This window comes from Miniopterus natalensis, chromosome 2, assembly GCF_054644295.1.
Source record: "Miniopterus natalensis isolate mMinNat1 chromosome 2, mMinNat1.hap1, whole genome shotgun sequence".
Taxonomy (NCBI): Eukaryota; Metazoa; Chordata; class Mammalia; order Chiroptera; family Miniopteridae; genus Miniopterus; species Miniopterus natalensis.
Window position 1 is genome coordinate 25478719 of NC_142082.1, and position 18073 is coordinate 25496791.

Consider the following 18073-nt stretch of genomic DNA (forward strand, 5'->3'; position numbering starts at 1 on the left):
ATCCTTCCATCCCTCCATCTATCCACTCCTCTATCAATCCATCCAATCATCCCCATCCATCCATACCCCCTCCATGCACCCATCCACCCACCAACCCCACACCCAAGCATACAACCACCTATGGCCCTATGCAACTATTCATCCATAAGTCTCTCCCCAACATTCATGGAGCAGACACAGAGCCAAATTATAAGGGTTCTTGCCCTTAGGGGATTAGTGAAGGAGACAGACCAAAAAACTGGCAATGACAAAGTGTTTATAATCTCTGAAAGAGAACAGCTGTCCAATGCCATGAGTCTGTATAATCTGTAATACGTAAAATGAGTTAAATCCCAACAGTTGTATTTAGCTTTATTACTGTGTTATGTTAGTTGCATTTCTCATAGCATTCCTACTTCTGACCTAAGAAAAGAGTATAAAAAACTACCAATGACAATGGCAACAGAGAAGGACAGTCATGCATTTGTTCATCCAGGCAGCAGCTACTGATGGACTAGTGCTTCTAAATGCCAGGCTCGGTCTGGACGACACAGCGGTGGGGGGCTGGAGCTGAGTCTCTGTCCTCATAGAGTCTATCTTCCTGCAGGAAGACAGATACCAGAGCCCAGGAAATGTGCGTGGAACACAGAAGATGGTGGAAAGGGCTAGGTGGGGCTGTGGGTCAGGGTCGGTCTACCCCATGGGGACCCTCTGCCCGGTGCCCCCTGGCCAATTCTACTCCTCCCTTCACTTCCTGGGTGTCATCCCAACAAGGCTTTTTCATCAGCAGCTCCGGCTCAGTGTCTGTTCCCCAGGGACTCAGGCCAGTGCCAGCACAATCCAGGTGACTGCATCAGTGTGCAGGTGACGAGCTTCCAGTTCTGGTGGACTGACTCTGTGAACAGTCCTTCTTCTTGGTGTCTATCATGTGGAAATGCCCTTCCAGACTGGACAGGGATGCCTCGCTGAAAGGGTCCAGATTCATGAGTCACCCAAAAGTCACCCTCACGCCTTCCTGGTCTGAACGTCCAGCCCAGCTCGAGGGCTGATTGCCCAGGTCTGAGAGAGCACATTTTCCATTAGCGCTGCCTCAGCCAGCTTGGGCTGCCATAACAAATACCCCACATGTGATGGCTTAAACCAGCAGGGAAGGCCTCTGAGCTCTGGGGAATTATTTCTGTATGTAGATCTTTTAAACCCAGAAAAGCAATTGAGAACAAAATTTAAAAGACGGAACTCACTATGTGCCGAGCGGCAAACACACCGTCCACGATGGCACAGCAGAAGGCGGCCACCACGCCGAAGCTGACAAACACGATGGCTGCCACCAGCTGGAAGCATAAGACAAAAGGCGGCTGTGGGCGTCCAGTGTTTAACAAAAACCTTTTTTTTAATACAAACCCGTTCAAAATCCTGCCTTGATATTAGCTGAGCCTTTTGCAGAATTTTCACTTTACCACTACCTTCTGTCCTCAATGACTTACAGCCCAGAACAGACCCTGGGCCAGATTTCACCCCTTGCAAGGCACATTCTTGCTGATTTCATTTCACACAATAAATAGGCTGCTTTGTGGTGGGAGAGAGTCTTCAGTCCCCCGCCGCTTTGCACGATCCTCATGAATAATCAGGGGTTATTTAACAAGTGCCTACAATGGGTATTTAAACGGTTTACGATTTCTTGCTATTACATGCACTGCTACAAAGACCTTAAATTTGTTCTATATATAATCTGGGGGTTTATGTATGAGTAGGATAGATTCCTGGAACATTCAAGAACCCATACTTTCAGATAGGACAGGTTTAGGATCTCTGCACTTTAGAATCTGAGCCAGAAGGCCACATTGTCCCATAAAGAGACGTGGCCAGTTTGACTCCCTCCCTCCGACAGTCTAACACGCATCTCCTTAGATGCCAAACAACACATCATATTATTAATCTTTTAAGTTTTACCAATCTGAGGCTTGAGGATCTTTTCTTACAGTTGTTGGCCATTTTTTTACATTTTTTCTTATGAAATAATTTCAAGTTTACCAAAACAAATAGCAAAAACCCTACAAAGAATTCCTGTGTGTCCTTCCCTCAGATTTCAACACTTTCGAAACCACATCAGTGACCTTCCTTATCATAACTCCTCTCTCCAGCAGCGAGAACCCTGCTCTCGTGATCCACAATGTACGTATTTCCTCAGCCCTATAATGTGCATTAAAAAATTTTGAAATCACTAACCCAAACCTTGTGCAAAACAAGCTACTAATTAGAGTCCAATATTTATGTGCAGTTCTATTTGTCTCTAGCCTTAGATAATATGGCCAAAACCTGTTTTCCCATGTAACTTAGGTTGGCTGCTTCCCTGTGGCTGAGTTACTCATTAATAATGCAGCCAGGCTCACCGGTTACTGTATTCCATATGGCCCTCTCCCTCTCCATCCTTGGTAATCTGCATTATTTATTTGTTCAACAAAGTGTAGGGAGTTGGTAAGAAACATTGCCTGGTTGGACACCCCAGAACTTTGAATTCAGTTTTGATGTGAAACTTTCTGGGGCTTCTCAAGGAGACAGATGCCAGGAAACAAGGCGCTGCCGTTCCAAGGTGAAAGGGAGCAGGCTGGTTCCGGGGCTTGCCTTGGGCGCAGCCCCTTCCCAAACACCCCCACTCCAGCCCCCGCGTATTGCTTCCAAATGAAAACAGTCCCCCGATATTGCAAATCAGAGCTGTCACCTGAGTCTTTTGGGGGGATCTCTGAACTGGTCCTCAGTTTCCCCATCTGGAAAAAGAAGTGCTGGGCTGTGCCTTATCAATGCATTGAATAAATGCCTCCGGATAGCTGAGCTGCTCTAGGTGTTATGGTGCAGATGTGGCAAAATTGACAGATGTCTTTGGCCCTTCCCCACAGTAAATAACATTTGATGATGAACTTGGGGACTACCCGAGGGGATTTGTGCTGCATAAGGCTTGATCTGTACAACAAAAAATGATTTCCTGTTGGACTTGCTACAGCGCCGTGGCAGTTTAACACCAACTCCTCGGCAGGGCTGCTCTGGGTCAATGGACTCAGTAATGACTCAGTGGATGTTTTGTGCTTTGGAGAAAAGCAGAATGGGACGGAGTCCCCTCCAAGAAGAGCTGACACCCCAGGGTGATAACCGCTGTAACAGGCGTAAACCCAGCGCTCTGGATGTGCACAAAAAGGAAGGACTCGCCTTACCCCGAGGATGATGAAGGCCTTGAGATAGCCCTGGGAACATAATCTGAATTTCCTCCAGAAGCCATTCCAGCCAGGAGCTATACTACCTACCAATTAACATTTGAAGTTCACCAGTGCTAAGGAACTATGGCTAAAGGCAAAACTCTTCCTTTATCTCAATGGGGAAAGGAAAATCTATATATCTTCTTCCCCTGTGAAATTACTGCAGCAAATAAAATTATTATGATGTAAAGAGGTACGTAAAAATCATTTGAGGAATTATACCTAAAAGAGCCTTCCTACATTTGTGTGTTGTTAAAAAAACAAATTACAACATATACAAAAGATTCAAAAGGCAGTTTTCAGATTTCCCAGTAGGGAGGCCAGGCACCCTTGCTTTTCTGAAGGAAAAAGAAACTGGCATCTAATTCAGCAGCTGTGTCCTCCCAGCCTCCGCCTGCTCTTTGTCCTGGCTCAGCACACCCTTCAAAGATGAAATACGAAGCTCCACAGTTCGTGCTTTTCTTTCATACTAGCCATGAATCCCAAGGCTACACCAGCTCATTTTAGCATCAGCTGCAGAGAAGGGCACTATGTCCCCATGACTCCTGCCAAGGATGCCTCTGTGATTAACTGCAAGGCCCGGAACCCAGCGCAGCTGGATGGGAAGGACGCGGCTCACACTCTGTTCCATAAGGGTACCCCCCCCCCCAAAATCTTGTTGGGCAGAATTCACGGTGAAAGTGGGAAAACAGGGAGAGACTCAAAGATGAACAGAATCACTTTGGAGTTCCCAGAGTCCTATAGCACACTTCCCATCTAATTCTAACAACTGGGATGTTGTTACCTGAGAAACTTCCAGAAGTAGCACTGCACGCGACCCCCTGATGCCCTGAGATTTCTTTAAGCCATGTAGGGACCTGCTGCCCTGTGAGTTTATGATGAACCTGAACCAACCCAATGACTCTTCAGCAAACGTCATGAGTCCCAGCCAGGAGGCCAGCTCTGGCCCAACCATGCCTAGTCACAGCTGGGACAGCCGAGAGACCCTCACCCTATACCTCCACCCGATTTCATCCGGAACTTCACAGAAAGCATGGCATTTCCAAAGTATCCTCTAACATTGCAGGACTGCCCTCAACTGTCTAGATTTATAAACATGCTCTGGTTTGGTCTTACACGATCTGTCCCTACCATTCGAATGTCATCAACTTTCAGCTGGTTCTGCCTGGTTGCCCTTTCTCCTACTACTCCTGCAAAAGTAATATTTAGTGCTAGCAAAACCACTCACATGGTAAACTCATGATCATATATGTGATAAATTCAGTGCTAACAAGATCACATGCATGACAAGTTCAGTGCTGGGATAATCACACACATGCTATTGCTCAAGAACTTCTGTGGTGCGTAAACCCCAGGGTCCCGGTGATCATGTTGGGAAAGATATTGGAAATTCTCTCCTCCAACTCTTCAGGCTGGAAATGGAGAACATGCCAGAATCAGAGATGGGAGAGCTGCCTCTTAGGAAAGACCTGAGTTGGGTTTCGAGTCACAGCTACTTCTCTTCTTTCCAAGCATCACTAACTCTCCTTCAAGCTGGTAGTGAGTTTGACAAGACAAAGCCAGGAGAATGCACATGGCAGACACCTAATCACTTCTCAAAAGATTCAAACCAAATCACTTTCTATAACATGTGAGGACTGCCAGAACCTAGGGATTTTGCAAGTGGAAACTGTCTATTACTCTAGCAACTCTGAAAGGCTCTAGATTAATATTTTAAATTAATTATTAATATTTTGTGGCACTGTTTGGGATTCTCTTCTCTTGGGAGAAGGGCAATCAGGTTATTCAGTAGGGAAAAGGTCACCTTCAGACCTCTGCAGGGCTCACAGATTTGCATTCCAATAGGGAGAGTAGATTAAAACAACAAATACCAAACAGATAGATAAGGCTGTGGTGATAAGAGGAGAAGACAGAAAGAAAACAGGGTTAAGGTGAGAGCCTCTCCCTGGGAAGGTTGTCACTTGGGGTGGTCAGGACTCTGTGTGTCCCTCATCCCCATGTATCTATCTTCTTTTCTAAACCAAGCTCCTAAAACTTTCTGCTGTGTCCTCTGGTGTTGTAACTGGTAAAACCCAATAAACCCTCAGCCCCTTAGTAACATCTTCCCCCTGCCTCTCACTGGGGTCCTTATGTCTCACTCAGAGCTTTCTTTCCTCCTCCCACAACCCCACACTTAAGTCCATGTCCCAGACTCAGTCCTCCTGGTGGCAGTCATCCCCTATTTCCTGGCTCACAGTCACCCTCCCCAGTGGGACCACAGCCATGATTTTTGGTGACTCTGAGGTCTAGAGTGACCCCTCCACTGCCCTGGCTCTGGTTCCTGGCCATGTTCACCACCTTCCTCAGCATGCTCAGTACTGGCCACATGCCCTGTGTTGTCTTTGTCCCACACAACAATGCCACACAGGCACCAACTTTCCTCCCACCTGGCCCTTCATCCTGGTCCCACTACCTGTCACCATCCCTCAACTATGTGCACGTTTCCCAGCTTACAGACCCGGGTCAGTCATTACCCCTGTGAATACCTACAACCCCTTGCTCCCTCCTCGTGTTCTTACGTTTACCTGCCAAAACCCAAACTGAGTTAAAACAGCTCTCCAGCTTCTCCGCACCTGAAGAGGTGACCTGTCCTCACTCAGTGGAGGACGATATCTGCTCCTCCCACCTCCTCCATCTACACCCCTGCCCTTTGTCTCTTCATCTTTGCTGCTACCTTTCCTCCTTTCAACCACAGCAGATAAACCTGGAAATCTATAACAGATGGAAAAATGGAAAATCCACAAATTTGTGAAAATTAAACACACATTCTTAAACAACCAATGGATCAAAGAAAAAACCACAAAGGAAATTTAAAAACACTTTGAGATGAATAAAATGAAAACAGAAATAGCCAAGCTCATGGGACGTGGTAAACACAATGCTCATTTAAAAAAATATATCTCAAATTAACAACCTAACACCTTAAGAAATAGGAAAATAACAGCAAACTAAACCCAAAGCTAGCAAAAGAAAGGAAATAATAAAGGTTAAAGCAGATATAAAAGAAATACAGAACAGAAAAACAATAAAGAGAATCAATGTAACTAAAAGTTGGTTTTTTGTAAAGGTTAACAATATTGACAAGTCTTTAGCTAAACTAAGAAAATGAAAGAAAAAGCAAATGACTAAAATCAGAAATGAAAGTGGGAACATTACTACCAACTTTACCGAAATTTAAAGGACTATAAGAAAATACTATGACCTATTATACACCAACAAATTTGATGATCAAAATGAAATGGGCAAATTACTGAAAAGCACACAAATTACCAAAATTAACTTAAAAATAAATAGAAAATCTCAACAAACCTATAAGAACTAAAGAGATTGAATCAATAACCAAACACCTCCCAACAAAGAAAAGTCCAGGACGAGATGGTTTCACTGGTAAATTCTACCAAATAGTTAAAGAAGAATTACATCAATCCTACTTCAACTGTCACAGAAAATAGAAGAGGAGAGAATGCTTCCTGACATTCAATGAGGGTAACATTACCCTGATACCTAAGCCAAAGATATGAAAAGAAAGAATAAAGAACAGACCACATCCCTTATGAATATAGAAGTGGAAATCCTCAATAAAATACTAGCAAACTGAATCCAACAGCATATTAAAAGGATCATACCCCATGTCCAGGAATTCAAGAGTGGTTTAACACAAGAAAATCAATCAATGCAATATACCACATTGACAGAATGAAGAAAAAACAACCTAAATTATCATCTTAATTAATGCAGAAAAAGATTTTAACAAAATCTAAATCCTTTCATGATATAAACACTCAGCAAACTAGAAATAGAAGAGGATTTCCTTAACATGATAAAGGGAATTTACCAAAACCAGCTAACATTTACACTGGTAAAAGGCTGAAACTTTCCCCCTGATAAATGGGACAGGTCAAGGATGTCCACTTTCACCACTGCTATTCAATACTGTCGTAGAAGTCTTTGTCAAAGCAATTAGGCAGGGAAAAGTAAAATAAGGCATCCACATTGGAAAGGAAGAAGTAAAACTATCTCTATCTACATGATTCTATATGTAGAAAATAACAAATAATTCACAAAAAACTACTGCAGATAATAAATGAATTCAGCAAAGTTGCAAGGTACAAAATCAATACACAAAAGTGAGTGGTGTTTTTATACACCATCAATGAACAATTTGAAAAGGAAATTAAGGAAAAAAACCATTTATAATATCATACAAAAAATATAATACTTAGAAATAAATTTAATCGAGGAAGTAAAAGACTTGTACACTAAGAACTACAAAACATTGTTGAGAGTCCAGCTGGGTGTAACTCAGCAGTTGAGCATCAACCTAAGATCCAGGAGATCGCATTTTGATCCCAGTCAGGGCACATACCCAGGTTGCGGGCTCGCTCTCCAGTCAGGGGCATGCAGGAGGCGGCCGATCAATGACTCTCTCATCATTGATGTTTCTATCTCTCTCTCCCCCTCTCCCTTCCTCTCTGAAATCAATAAAGATATATTTTTTAAAAAAAAAAACAACAAAAAAACACACAAACATTGTTGAGAGAAATTTTTAAAGACCAAATTAAATGGAAAGAATTTCATGTTCGTAGATTGGATGATTTAATGTTGTTAAAATGGAAATATCCTCCCCAAAGCAATCAAGAGACTCAATGCAATCCCTAGCAAAATGTGAATGGCCTTTTTGCAGAAATGGAAAAGCCATGTGGAAGTGCAAGGGGACTTGAACAGACAAAACAATCCTGAAAAAGAAAAACATCATGAGAGGACTCAAGCTGATCACAAAAATTACTAGAAATCTACAGTAATCAAAAGAGTGTGGTGTTGGCATAAGGCTAGACATATTGACCAATGTCTATATGTTGTTGAGATTGAGAGTCCAGAAATAAACTCAAACATCTATATCCGGGTGATTTTCAACAAGGGTGCCAAGACTATTGAATGGGGTGAAAGAACAGTCTCTTGAGCAAACGGTGCTGAAACAACTGGACACCCACAAGCAAAAGAATGAAGCTGGACCCTTACCTTATACCATATGCAAAAATTAACTAAAAATTGATCAATGAGCTAAAACTACACAACTATTAAAAGAAAACATAAGGGTTAATCTTCATGACCTCAGTTTTGTGATGAATACTTAGATTTCACAACAAAATCATGAGCAATAAAAGGAAAAATAGATAAAATGGACTGCATCAAAATTTAAAACTTTAGGGCAGAGGCTGTGTCCCTTATGGTACATAGTAAGCTCTCAGTGACTATCTGTTGAAATGAGATGTATCTTTCAGACACACAGGTGATATAACCCATTGCCTGAAATTAGACTTTCCAATTCAAAGAAGAGAGATCTTTATAGGAAATCCTGCTGGCTGTCCATCCAACATCCACCCCTCCTTTCTTTCCTGCAAACTAAAGTTGATTTTGTTCAGGTCCCCCACTTCCACATTAGTCATATCCCTCTAGGGAGCTGACCCCACCCAGCTCCTCAGTGAGCCTATTATTGGTGAGGTAATCCAATGACCGGGGTTGGTTTAGAAATGAGTGTGGACCTGGCCAATGAGATAAGAGGGAAAGTCTGTTATAGATTCTGGGAAAGTTGTCTCCTTCCTCAGGGAGAATCAAAGGAAGGCAGCATCTTCTTCCTTCCTCTGGATGCTGTTATATCAGGAGGGTGACAAACCCAAGGAGGGCAGAGGAGAAAGAGAGAAGAAAGTGGGGCCTCAGGACACACTGCGCCATTGAGTCAGCTGACCATAAAACTACCCACTCTGGACATCCTAAATGCATACAAATCCTCACAGTCTCTGCAGGGTTAAGACTGGAGTTTATGTTACTTGCAGCCAAAAGCTCTGCAACCACTTTAACCTCAAGTTCATGTCTTTCAAAGATTCATTCATTCACTAAACAAAGGTGTGTGGGTGCCCATTTGGTAGTGAAAAAACTGGAGTCGCATCTCAGGGAACATGTCATTATAGATAGGTAAGTGCTAGGAAGGATAATTGTTATAAAGGTATGAATCCAGGAGGTTAGGGGAGCTTTCCTGGGGACATAGCATTTTTGCTCAGATCTGAAGGAGGAAGTGTAGTTAACTAAGCAGAAGAAGGTGGGGGTGGGGGATAGAGCATTCCAGACAGGTAGAAAGAGACAGAGAGAGGGACAGACCGAGACAGAGAGGGAGAGAGGAAGAGAGGGAAAGAGATCAGTTGGCAGGAACTTGGCAAGGAGTAGCACTCGTTAAATGTTTATTCCTTCCCTCAACACCCAGACAAGAGAAGGAGGACAGCCTGGAAGGCCCTCCTGACCTCTCCAGGCTCTCCCAGGAGGTGGCATTGATGACCTGAACCTCTAGGTAGAAATCTTGATAGGAATAAAGCAAAGGCTCTGCTCTGCTTAAGCTGGAAGTGGCTCTCTTCTTGTCTCTCTCACCTTATCCCACAAGACTCAGGTGCTAACATACTGGAACTTGACCTGTTTTCTTATGACCAGACCTAGTTTCTGTCACACACACCCCAGTTGACCAGATGGCAGGAAATGTGTGTAACACCACTGGCTTCTCCATTCACCCTCCTCACCCCAACTCCCTACCCTTCTCCCGAAGTTAATCAAACTTCTGAAAGGTGTAGGTGGCACTGTCTTCAGGGGAAGGTATCCCTCATGGTCCCTTGTCCTTCAGCTGACCCCTACAGACCAAAAGCTGAAGACATTAGGCAGAGGAGTGGACAGGAAGACAACCAGGATCCCTCTTTCACACAACACTCAAAGGAATAGAAAAAAAAAGGCATCTCTAGACCAGACAAAGGCTGATGTCCTAACCTTTTGCAGGAAATGTTTTTAGTCTATAAGTTATATATTAGTCCTTATTGGTTCTTCTAGTTCAATGTTGGGGGGGGATCAAACTTTTAGTTTGTTAGTTAGCTAACAAATTTTTAGGCCTTTAACTTCTCCATCTCTGGCCTTTGGGGTCATGCTAGGCTATAGGGCTATTAGTGAAATCAATGATTCATGTGCCTGTTTCAGTGACTGGAAAGTAATAACTCATTCATCAATGGAAAAATATCAAAAGCTGACTCAATTTAGAGCAATCTTTAGACATCACTGGAGACTAACATAATAATGGCAGAGATAATGGTGAAGCCACTTCTAATGATTAGATTGAACAGAGTAAAATGATACCATGTAATGATATCATTACAGACGAAATGATACCATGTCTGGAATTAGTTTCAAAATAATATGAGAAGGGAAGAAACGGGTGGGAGATGAAACAAGACTGGCCCTGAGTCAATAGCTGATGAAGTTGGGATATGAGCACAGAGGAGTTCATGACACTAGTCTGTCTACTTTGGAATATGTTTAAACTGTTCTGTTGTAAAAAAAAAAAAAAAAAATTTTTAAATGAAAAGAAATCAAGGAAAAAGAAAGCATTCTTTATATTTAGAAGCATATGAAATACAAGCATTCTCTCTTCAGCTGACATTTTCTCAGCCTGCTATTATCTCCTTTTGAAACAACTTGAATGTCTGACTAACCTATGTGCTTAAACACAGTATTCAACAATGGCTGCTATTCCCTGAACACCCGATATGGGTGAGTGTGTGCTAGATATCTTCACATGCATTACCCCAGATGGTCCCAGCCACCCTGAAAATGAAGAAACTGAAGTTCAAATCTGTCAAGTAAGTTTCCTGAGATCACACCACTACTGATGATGAATACAAGTTTTGGCTTTCACAAACATTAAATTAAATGTTAGATAGTGAAATATATGTTTATCATACAAAGTTAGCCTTGGAAGAATGCGTTTCCTGAAAAGGCAGAGACGAGATTGTGTAGGCATTGCAGCAATGCGAGTCGGAAGGCTCTGCCCTGAGGAACCTGGGTGCCCTAACCTGCTTGGCATACAGTGAAGCTAACTGGGGAGCTGGACCCCACACTGCTTTGGCAGCTACTGTCAATTACGGATTTTCATCCTTTCATTCCATTTCTTTTACTAAAGTCATAGAAATGGACTTCCAGCATCCAGAATGGGGGGAAAATAAGCAAAACTATCTCTATTTGCAGGTGAACCTAATCTTATAGATGGAAAATCCTAAGGAATCCACTAAAAATACGAGACCTAAAAAATGAGTTCAACAGGGTTGCAAGATACAAGATTAAATAGAAAAAACAGTTATATTTTTATTTTTATTATTTTTTTAAAAACTTTTTTTTTAATATATCTTTATTGATTTCAGAGAAAGGAAAGGAGATGGAGAAAGAGAGATAGAAACATCAATGATGAGAGTCATTGATTGGCTGCAGCCCGCAACCCGGGCATGTGCCCTGACTGGGAATCGAACCCCGATCACCTGGATCCTAGGTCGATGCTCAACTGCTGAGCCACGTCCAGCCCAGCCAAAAAAAAAAAAACAGTTATATTTTTATACACTTGCAATAAACAACCCTAAAAAAGAAGTTAAGAAAACAATTCCAGAGATCCAAGCTGACACTCTTCCAGAACCAAACTGGAATTAAAACTAAAATATAGAAAAAACACCCTAAATGATCAACTGCAACTGACTACTGACTGGAGAGCACCCTCATAACCAAGGATGAAAAGTGGAGACCGCATAGACTGGTAGGAAGTGGGGAGGCCTGAGAGGGCCGGCTGGGCTCCCACAGGCAGCAGCTGAAGGTCCCGAGGGATATCTCAGCTGTGGGGGTTCCCACTGAGGACTCTGCGGCCTAAACCCAAGCTGGGCTTCCCGGCCCAGAGCACAAGAACTGAGAAAGGTGCCCACCCTGGCTGCAAAAAAGCAGCAGGGTTTCTGTCTGCCAGGGAGAGATGGCTGGAAATGCAGGCACCCTCTTAAAGGGCCAACACACAAAGTTTCATGTGCAGCCACTCACCTTGGACTCTGGTAGAGGGAAGATAGAGTGGCCTAGAGCAGTGTGAGGAGAATCCAGGGGGCTGGCTGAGGGAATAGATATCAGAGAGCACTCAGCTGGACCCTGGTGCTGAATCATTCCCCCATATGGCAGGAGACATCCTTCTCAGGCAGACATTTACCTTCTAAGCAGCTTTTGCCTGAGGGGGGATGGGGGGGGCAATTGCCCCACCTTGGTGGGACCTAGAGAGGATTATGCTAAGAGAAATAAGCCAGTCAGAGAAAGACAAGTGTCACATGATCTCACTCATATGTGGAATCTAATGAACAAAATAAACTGATAAACAAAATAGATCCAGAGACATAGAAGCATGGAACAGACTGACAAATCTCAGAGGGAAGGCGGGGGGTGGGGGACCGATTAACCTAAGAAGTTATATGCTTATATGCATAACCCATGGACACAGGCAATAGTGGGGTGAAGGCCTGGGGGGAGGGGTACAGGGCAGAGGGAATCAATGGGGGAAAAAGAGTGACATTTGTAATGTTTTCAACAATAAAGATTAAAAAAAAGATGAAATATTGCCATTTGAAAGTAACTGTACTTTCTTACCATTTGCTTTCGATTCTCCACCAGGTTGATGCCAATAATCCCTAAGAAAGATCCGAAGCCCAGCTGAGAGCAAAGGAAAAACAAGGAGAAAGCACCCAGTTAACATGCCTGGTGGCTTGATGCTGATTTTAACAGTAAACAATGCACAGGAGACTGCTGCCCTTAAACCATTTTACAAATGCCAAGGCCGGCCACTCCCACCTCTCCAAGTTTCCACCACTAAGTGGCAGATGGGTCCATGCCCCGTTGGGTGGGCGCCTCAGGCTCAATGGAAGCTGGTGATTGGGATAGAAACAGCTGAGACGTGATCCATCTCATCTTCTGTGTTCAAACATTTTAACTCTTAGGTCAGGAAAAGATTACAGGAAAAGAGAGCATTGTGTGCCCCCCTTTCCCCTTACAGAGGACAACCTCTTTATGGCAGCCCAGAGTACTCAAGGCTCATCTCCTGCATCTGGTCATCAGGTAAAGAGGCCCACCTGATGTTTCTCTTGGGCCTGTCTCAAATCCCATAACTAGAGAAGGACTCCTCAGGTAAGATACTAGGAAACTAGAACCATGGGCATTTCAGAAGAGTTACCAGCCACCCGTGGGCCTGGCTGCACCACTCAAGGATGAGCATTTGACTCAGGTGAGCAGGCAGACAGGTAACCTCGGGGAAGGACAGGGGCGCGCCTAGGGGCTCCTGAGAATCAGTTCTGTGGTTCCTGGAGAAAGCCTGAGCTCTTGAACCCCCAGGGGGCAGTGATGTTGGGATGCTGGGGAAACACACATGCGGCCATCCTCATCTCAGAATGAAGGCTCCGAGGGCTGGCACCAGGATCCCTCCACCTGAGTGTGTCCAGGGGACACAGGTGTGCCTCATCCTCCATGCCCACCTGGTGGAAGAGTTTCTTAGTTTCCCCTCAGCTTAAAGAACTTGGAATTTCAGCAACTCCCACAAACAACGCTGCTCAGAGCAGCTGGTGACAAGGCTCTCGCAACAGCATGGGGCTGCTGCACTGGGGCCCTGCGTTAGAGCCACTCTCAGGCAGCAGGGAACACCACACACCCAACCTCTGAGTGACCTCTGGGGCTAGTCTGGGGACAGCTAACCAGCTGACCAGCACAGGTGTGGCGTCTGTAAGGCGATGCTGTCAAGTTTAATGCACTAAAAATTGGACCTATTTATGTCTGCAGATATCTTTTTCTGTAATCATATTTATGGAGATGGACATGTATGCACAGATGTCATTTTTACCAGTAATTTAAGAATTCTCCAGGAGGAAGGAGAGGTGAATGTTTTCTTCATGTGGAACTTCAAAATGTCACAGTCTAACTCCACAGTTCGAAAATTTCAAAATTCCACTCCAACATAAATGTAATAAAATATATCTATTAAGTTTCACTAAGTTTCATTTTTTTGGATTAAAAAAAAAATCCTCTTTCCAAAATGTTGAGGTGTTTTCACCACCCAGCCCCAATTTCTTCCTGAGATCCACTCTTTGCTACAAGTCTCTGAGTAGGACAGATCTCCACGGAATTGACTTTTCTCTACATTTTCTTCAGGTGAATTTCATCGGTCATCTCCATTAGTTTGGGTTCAGAACTATCCAGGCTGAAGCTAATTTTGTTCTGGTCATTGCCTAGGAATCAGGTTCTTCACAGAGCATGGCTCTGACAACACCCAGGATGTTCTTAGAGGAGGGAAATCCTGCCCAAGTGAAGCTTAAAGAACAACAACAAAAACATACACACACAAAAAGACCTACTCAAGACTGATCCTGAAACTTTGCAGGTAATTAGAAAGGATGCATCCTCACAGCTGCTAGCCCCTTGAATCCTGGGCTGCCCTTCTCGTCCAGGATGAAGCGGAGTCTCCCACATGACGCCGGCTTCATGAGATTTCACCGCCAAAACTTTTTCTGCACAGACACTATTTATCTATGTTTACTCATAAATTATATACAGGTGATGTCAATTTGGAAGCATACACAAAAAATAAAAGTAAAGGATAATATAAAGATGAAAGAAATAATATTTGTAAAATATTTCTAAATATTAAGAGTGCCGAAACCTTTTTATCCTTGCTAAAATCTTGAATCTATTATTACTAATTTTGTTAATACTTTTAATGAGAGTAATGTATTTGATAAGTTTAATTTTTTTTTTACTATCTTGGTTTCGCACTTTATGACACAGCACCTGAAGGTCCTGGTGCGTTTTAAGGGTGTCATAGCTGATAAAAGGCCATATCACAAACACTTTCTGTGCAGGGTTTGGACAGTTGGAGCAAATCTTATTGCCATCAACAATGGATGTGAATTCATAGCTCAAAAACTCTTCCTGATAATTTGAATTCAGGTGACCGCTTCTTGCCAGATCTGATTAGCTGTCATTTTCCTGTTGTTCCCACATGATTACATTATTAATGTAATGGTCCATCAGGGTTTCTTGGCAGGTGTCTTTTAAAACTACGTGTCCATTTTCTGAGGACTAGTTCGGTCAGCTTGGTTTCACGGGGCTAAAACCCAGGTGTCACGGGGCTGATTCCCTTTGGAGGCTCTGGGGAGAATCTGGGCCAGGCGTTCCCGGTGTCCAGAGCTGTCCCACTCCTTGGCTCATGGCCCTTGGCCCGTCATCAGCATCTCCCATCACACGGCTCTGACACCTCTCCTGCGCCCTCCTTCACTTCTAAGGACCCTGTGCTAACGCTGGGCCATCTGGATGAGGCAGGATCATCGTCTGCACCCTTGACACCCCCCATTGCTGTGTAGCCCACCAAATTCACAGATCCCAGGGAGTAGGACACAGATGCCTTTGGGGTCATTATTCTGCCGACCACAACCACCAAAACAAGTCCCCATGCCCTAAACCTCCAGCTCCACGGAGCTGAAGCAAAGTGTGTCACCACCACACGGAAATCTACCTGGTGCCCCTCCCTCAGACCCCAAGACCTTGTCACTCACAATGATCCCCGGGTAGTAGCCTCCCACAGTGACATTCTCCGTCCTGGTGGTGGCAGCAAGGCCGATGATCAGGATGAAGACAGACACCGCGAGCAGGGACCCCACAAACCACAGGGAAGTCTTCTTTCTTCTTCCAAACCCTTCTGGGGTGAAGATAAACAAGGAGGCCTTTAGTAAGGGTGGGGCTCCGAGAAGGGGTCCTAGCAAAAGTGAGTGCATTGGGTGTCCGTGTGGCTCCTCTCACTGCGCCCTGCAGGCTCTGGAGCCAGGGACGCGAGCCCAGTGCTGTCTCCTCTGCCAGTGCCCACCTCAGGTGCCCTGAAGCTTAACCATCTCGATCCCTGTGACTCCAAAACAAAACAGGGGGTAAAAGAAAAACATGATGTTTTTTCTCATGCCAAAGTTGTCTGAATCAACTGTGTGTGTGCATGCATGTGTGTGTGTAAGAGCATGTGTATATGCATGCATGTGTGTTTAATTGGGGAAAGAGCTTCATATCTGACTTCAGCCGCCAGCTCAGGTGACCACCTGAACCGCAGGTATGCGGGCATTGTTCACAGTCTGGAAGGTTTGCCTCCAAAGAGTTACGCTTCTGCAGTCCTGGCAGCAAAGCTTAATGTCAACTCAAGGTTGCAACACCCAAGAACAGGATTGTTACATGCTCAAATAGATTGCACAAAACTATAAATCAATGCGCAAACTCAGAAAAACTTGACTCAACTGAGCATGGTGACCTAGCAAGGGTGTATGCCTCAGGAAGGACACTTTATTCTGGGGGCTGAAAGGAACCACATGTGAGACCCTCCCCACACCTTCCTTCACCAGCACCCCTCTCAGATGCATCACAGCCCTCGGCACAGCCGACTCCCTCCAGACCTTTGGGAAGATGCTTCTCCCAAGGATCTCATCCTGAACCACCTATTACCTTCACCTTGGAGGGGACGAGATCATTTCATCCACTAAGAGAATAAACCACCAGGTCCCCACCAGCTGAAGGTCTGGGCCCAGGTGCTGCCTGCAGCTCTCAGGGCCTCAGAATGGCAGCATGGAGGCAGAAGGGGGCTTCCCTCTGCACAGGTGGCCCTGTCCCTATGTTACCTCCAAGGTCATGCTCTGCAAGCCGTGGCCCAGGCTCTCCAGACTCAGATGTGGATATTTAGGATTTAAATCCCAGTCATCAGGCTCCAGAGTTCCTTCTGTTACGCCCTCCTCTCTCTGGCTCCCTGAAAATGCAGGTTTATCTCCTGCACCCACATGGACACACGCTTGTACCTGCCCCTGGTTATACCCTGAGAGAGCCGGGCTACTGCAGAGTTTTGAGCAGAGGAGGGAGGAGGCACCCTGGTTTTCTTTTTTTCTGATTCCTGCAGCACTGTGGTTGCTGTGTTGAGAGTAAACTACAGAGGAACAGGATGGACTGTATAAAACCTTCTCTGAAGGCTCATGCCTATGAGGATGGACCAGCTGGGCAGCCCAGCCATGCAGTAAAAGACAGAGCCTTCCCTAAGGGGGGTGGCCAGCTGACACTGGCACTGTGCACCCCTCAGCGAGAGCATGGGGTAAAGCAGGTCTTCAAGGCCTGTCACGTTCCTCACTTCAAAAGGCTCCCTCTCTTCAACAACAAAGTTGTCGTGATCACAGCCCCCAGGGGCCAGCCACATGCCACGTCTCTCATCTAAGCCTCCTGGACATGTTCTGGCAATGGGCTCCCAGGCCCACCACAGTGGCTTCTGCAGAGTTTTTGCTGAATGAGCACTGAGTGATGAATGGACCCAAGAGTGAACACATAAGTGGATGGATGAGTGGACTCATGAGTAGGCCCAGGAGTAGAGAGCACAGGCGCATGGAGGTGATGCCGACTGCCCACGGCTACGCCACCAGCCCCATCACTCAGACGCAGGCTCTGTGACATCTCCCAGTGTTTCTAAACTCAGCACATATTCTAGAGTGACATTCTCTCCTTTATTTTCAGACACACTAGCCACCAGGAGGCCCCCCCATCCCTCCCAAGGTGCTCTGTTCGATGCTCTTTCCTGAGGGCACTGGCTGAACGCTGACCCATGTGGCCTGATGCCCCGGTCACGGTTGCAGTCTTCCCAAGAGGACAGGACCTGCTTGCTGTGTGGGCAGAAGTAAGTCACCTCCTGTACCTGCTGGGGTTTGGTAGATGGCAAGGAAGTTCCAACTCAAGGCAAGGTATGCCGGGGTGTCTGAGAGGTGCCTTGATTGATTAATTGTGTCTGCCCTGAGCCCTGGGGGAAGGAGCTGGGGCACATTTGCCAGCCCTGAATAGGCAATCCTAAGGCCCCTCTAGCTCCAGCATTCTTGGATTTTTCTCCCCATCTATCTTTCCTGTTTCACACTTCCTTTCTTCTTTCTTACATC

General features: G+C 45.0%; 1 protein-coding gene across 2 annotated transcripts in view; it reads right to left on the reverse strand.

Annotated features, from left to right (window-relative positions):
* TMEM255B (transmembrane protein 255B) overlaps nt 1-18073 on the reverse strand; it is a 35244-nt gene that overhangs the window by 11958 nt on the left and 5213 nt on the right. For both annotated transcript variants that reach the window (XM_087814212.1, XM_016212893.2), the window contains exons 2-4: nt 15689-15831; nt 12741-12803; nt 1221-1310 (exon numbers count right to left, since the gene is read on the reverse strand). In XM_087814212.1, coding sequence (XP_087670338.1) covers nt 1221-1310; nt 12741-12803; nt 15689-15831 — 296 coding nt within the window. The remainder of the gene's footprint in view (nt 1-1220; nt 1311-12740; nt 12804-15688; nt 15832-18073) is intronic.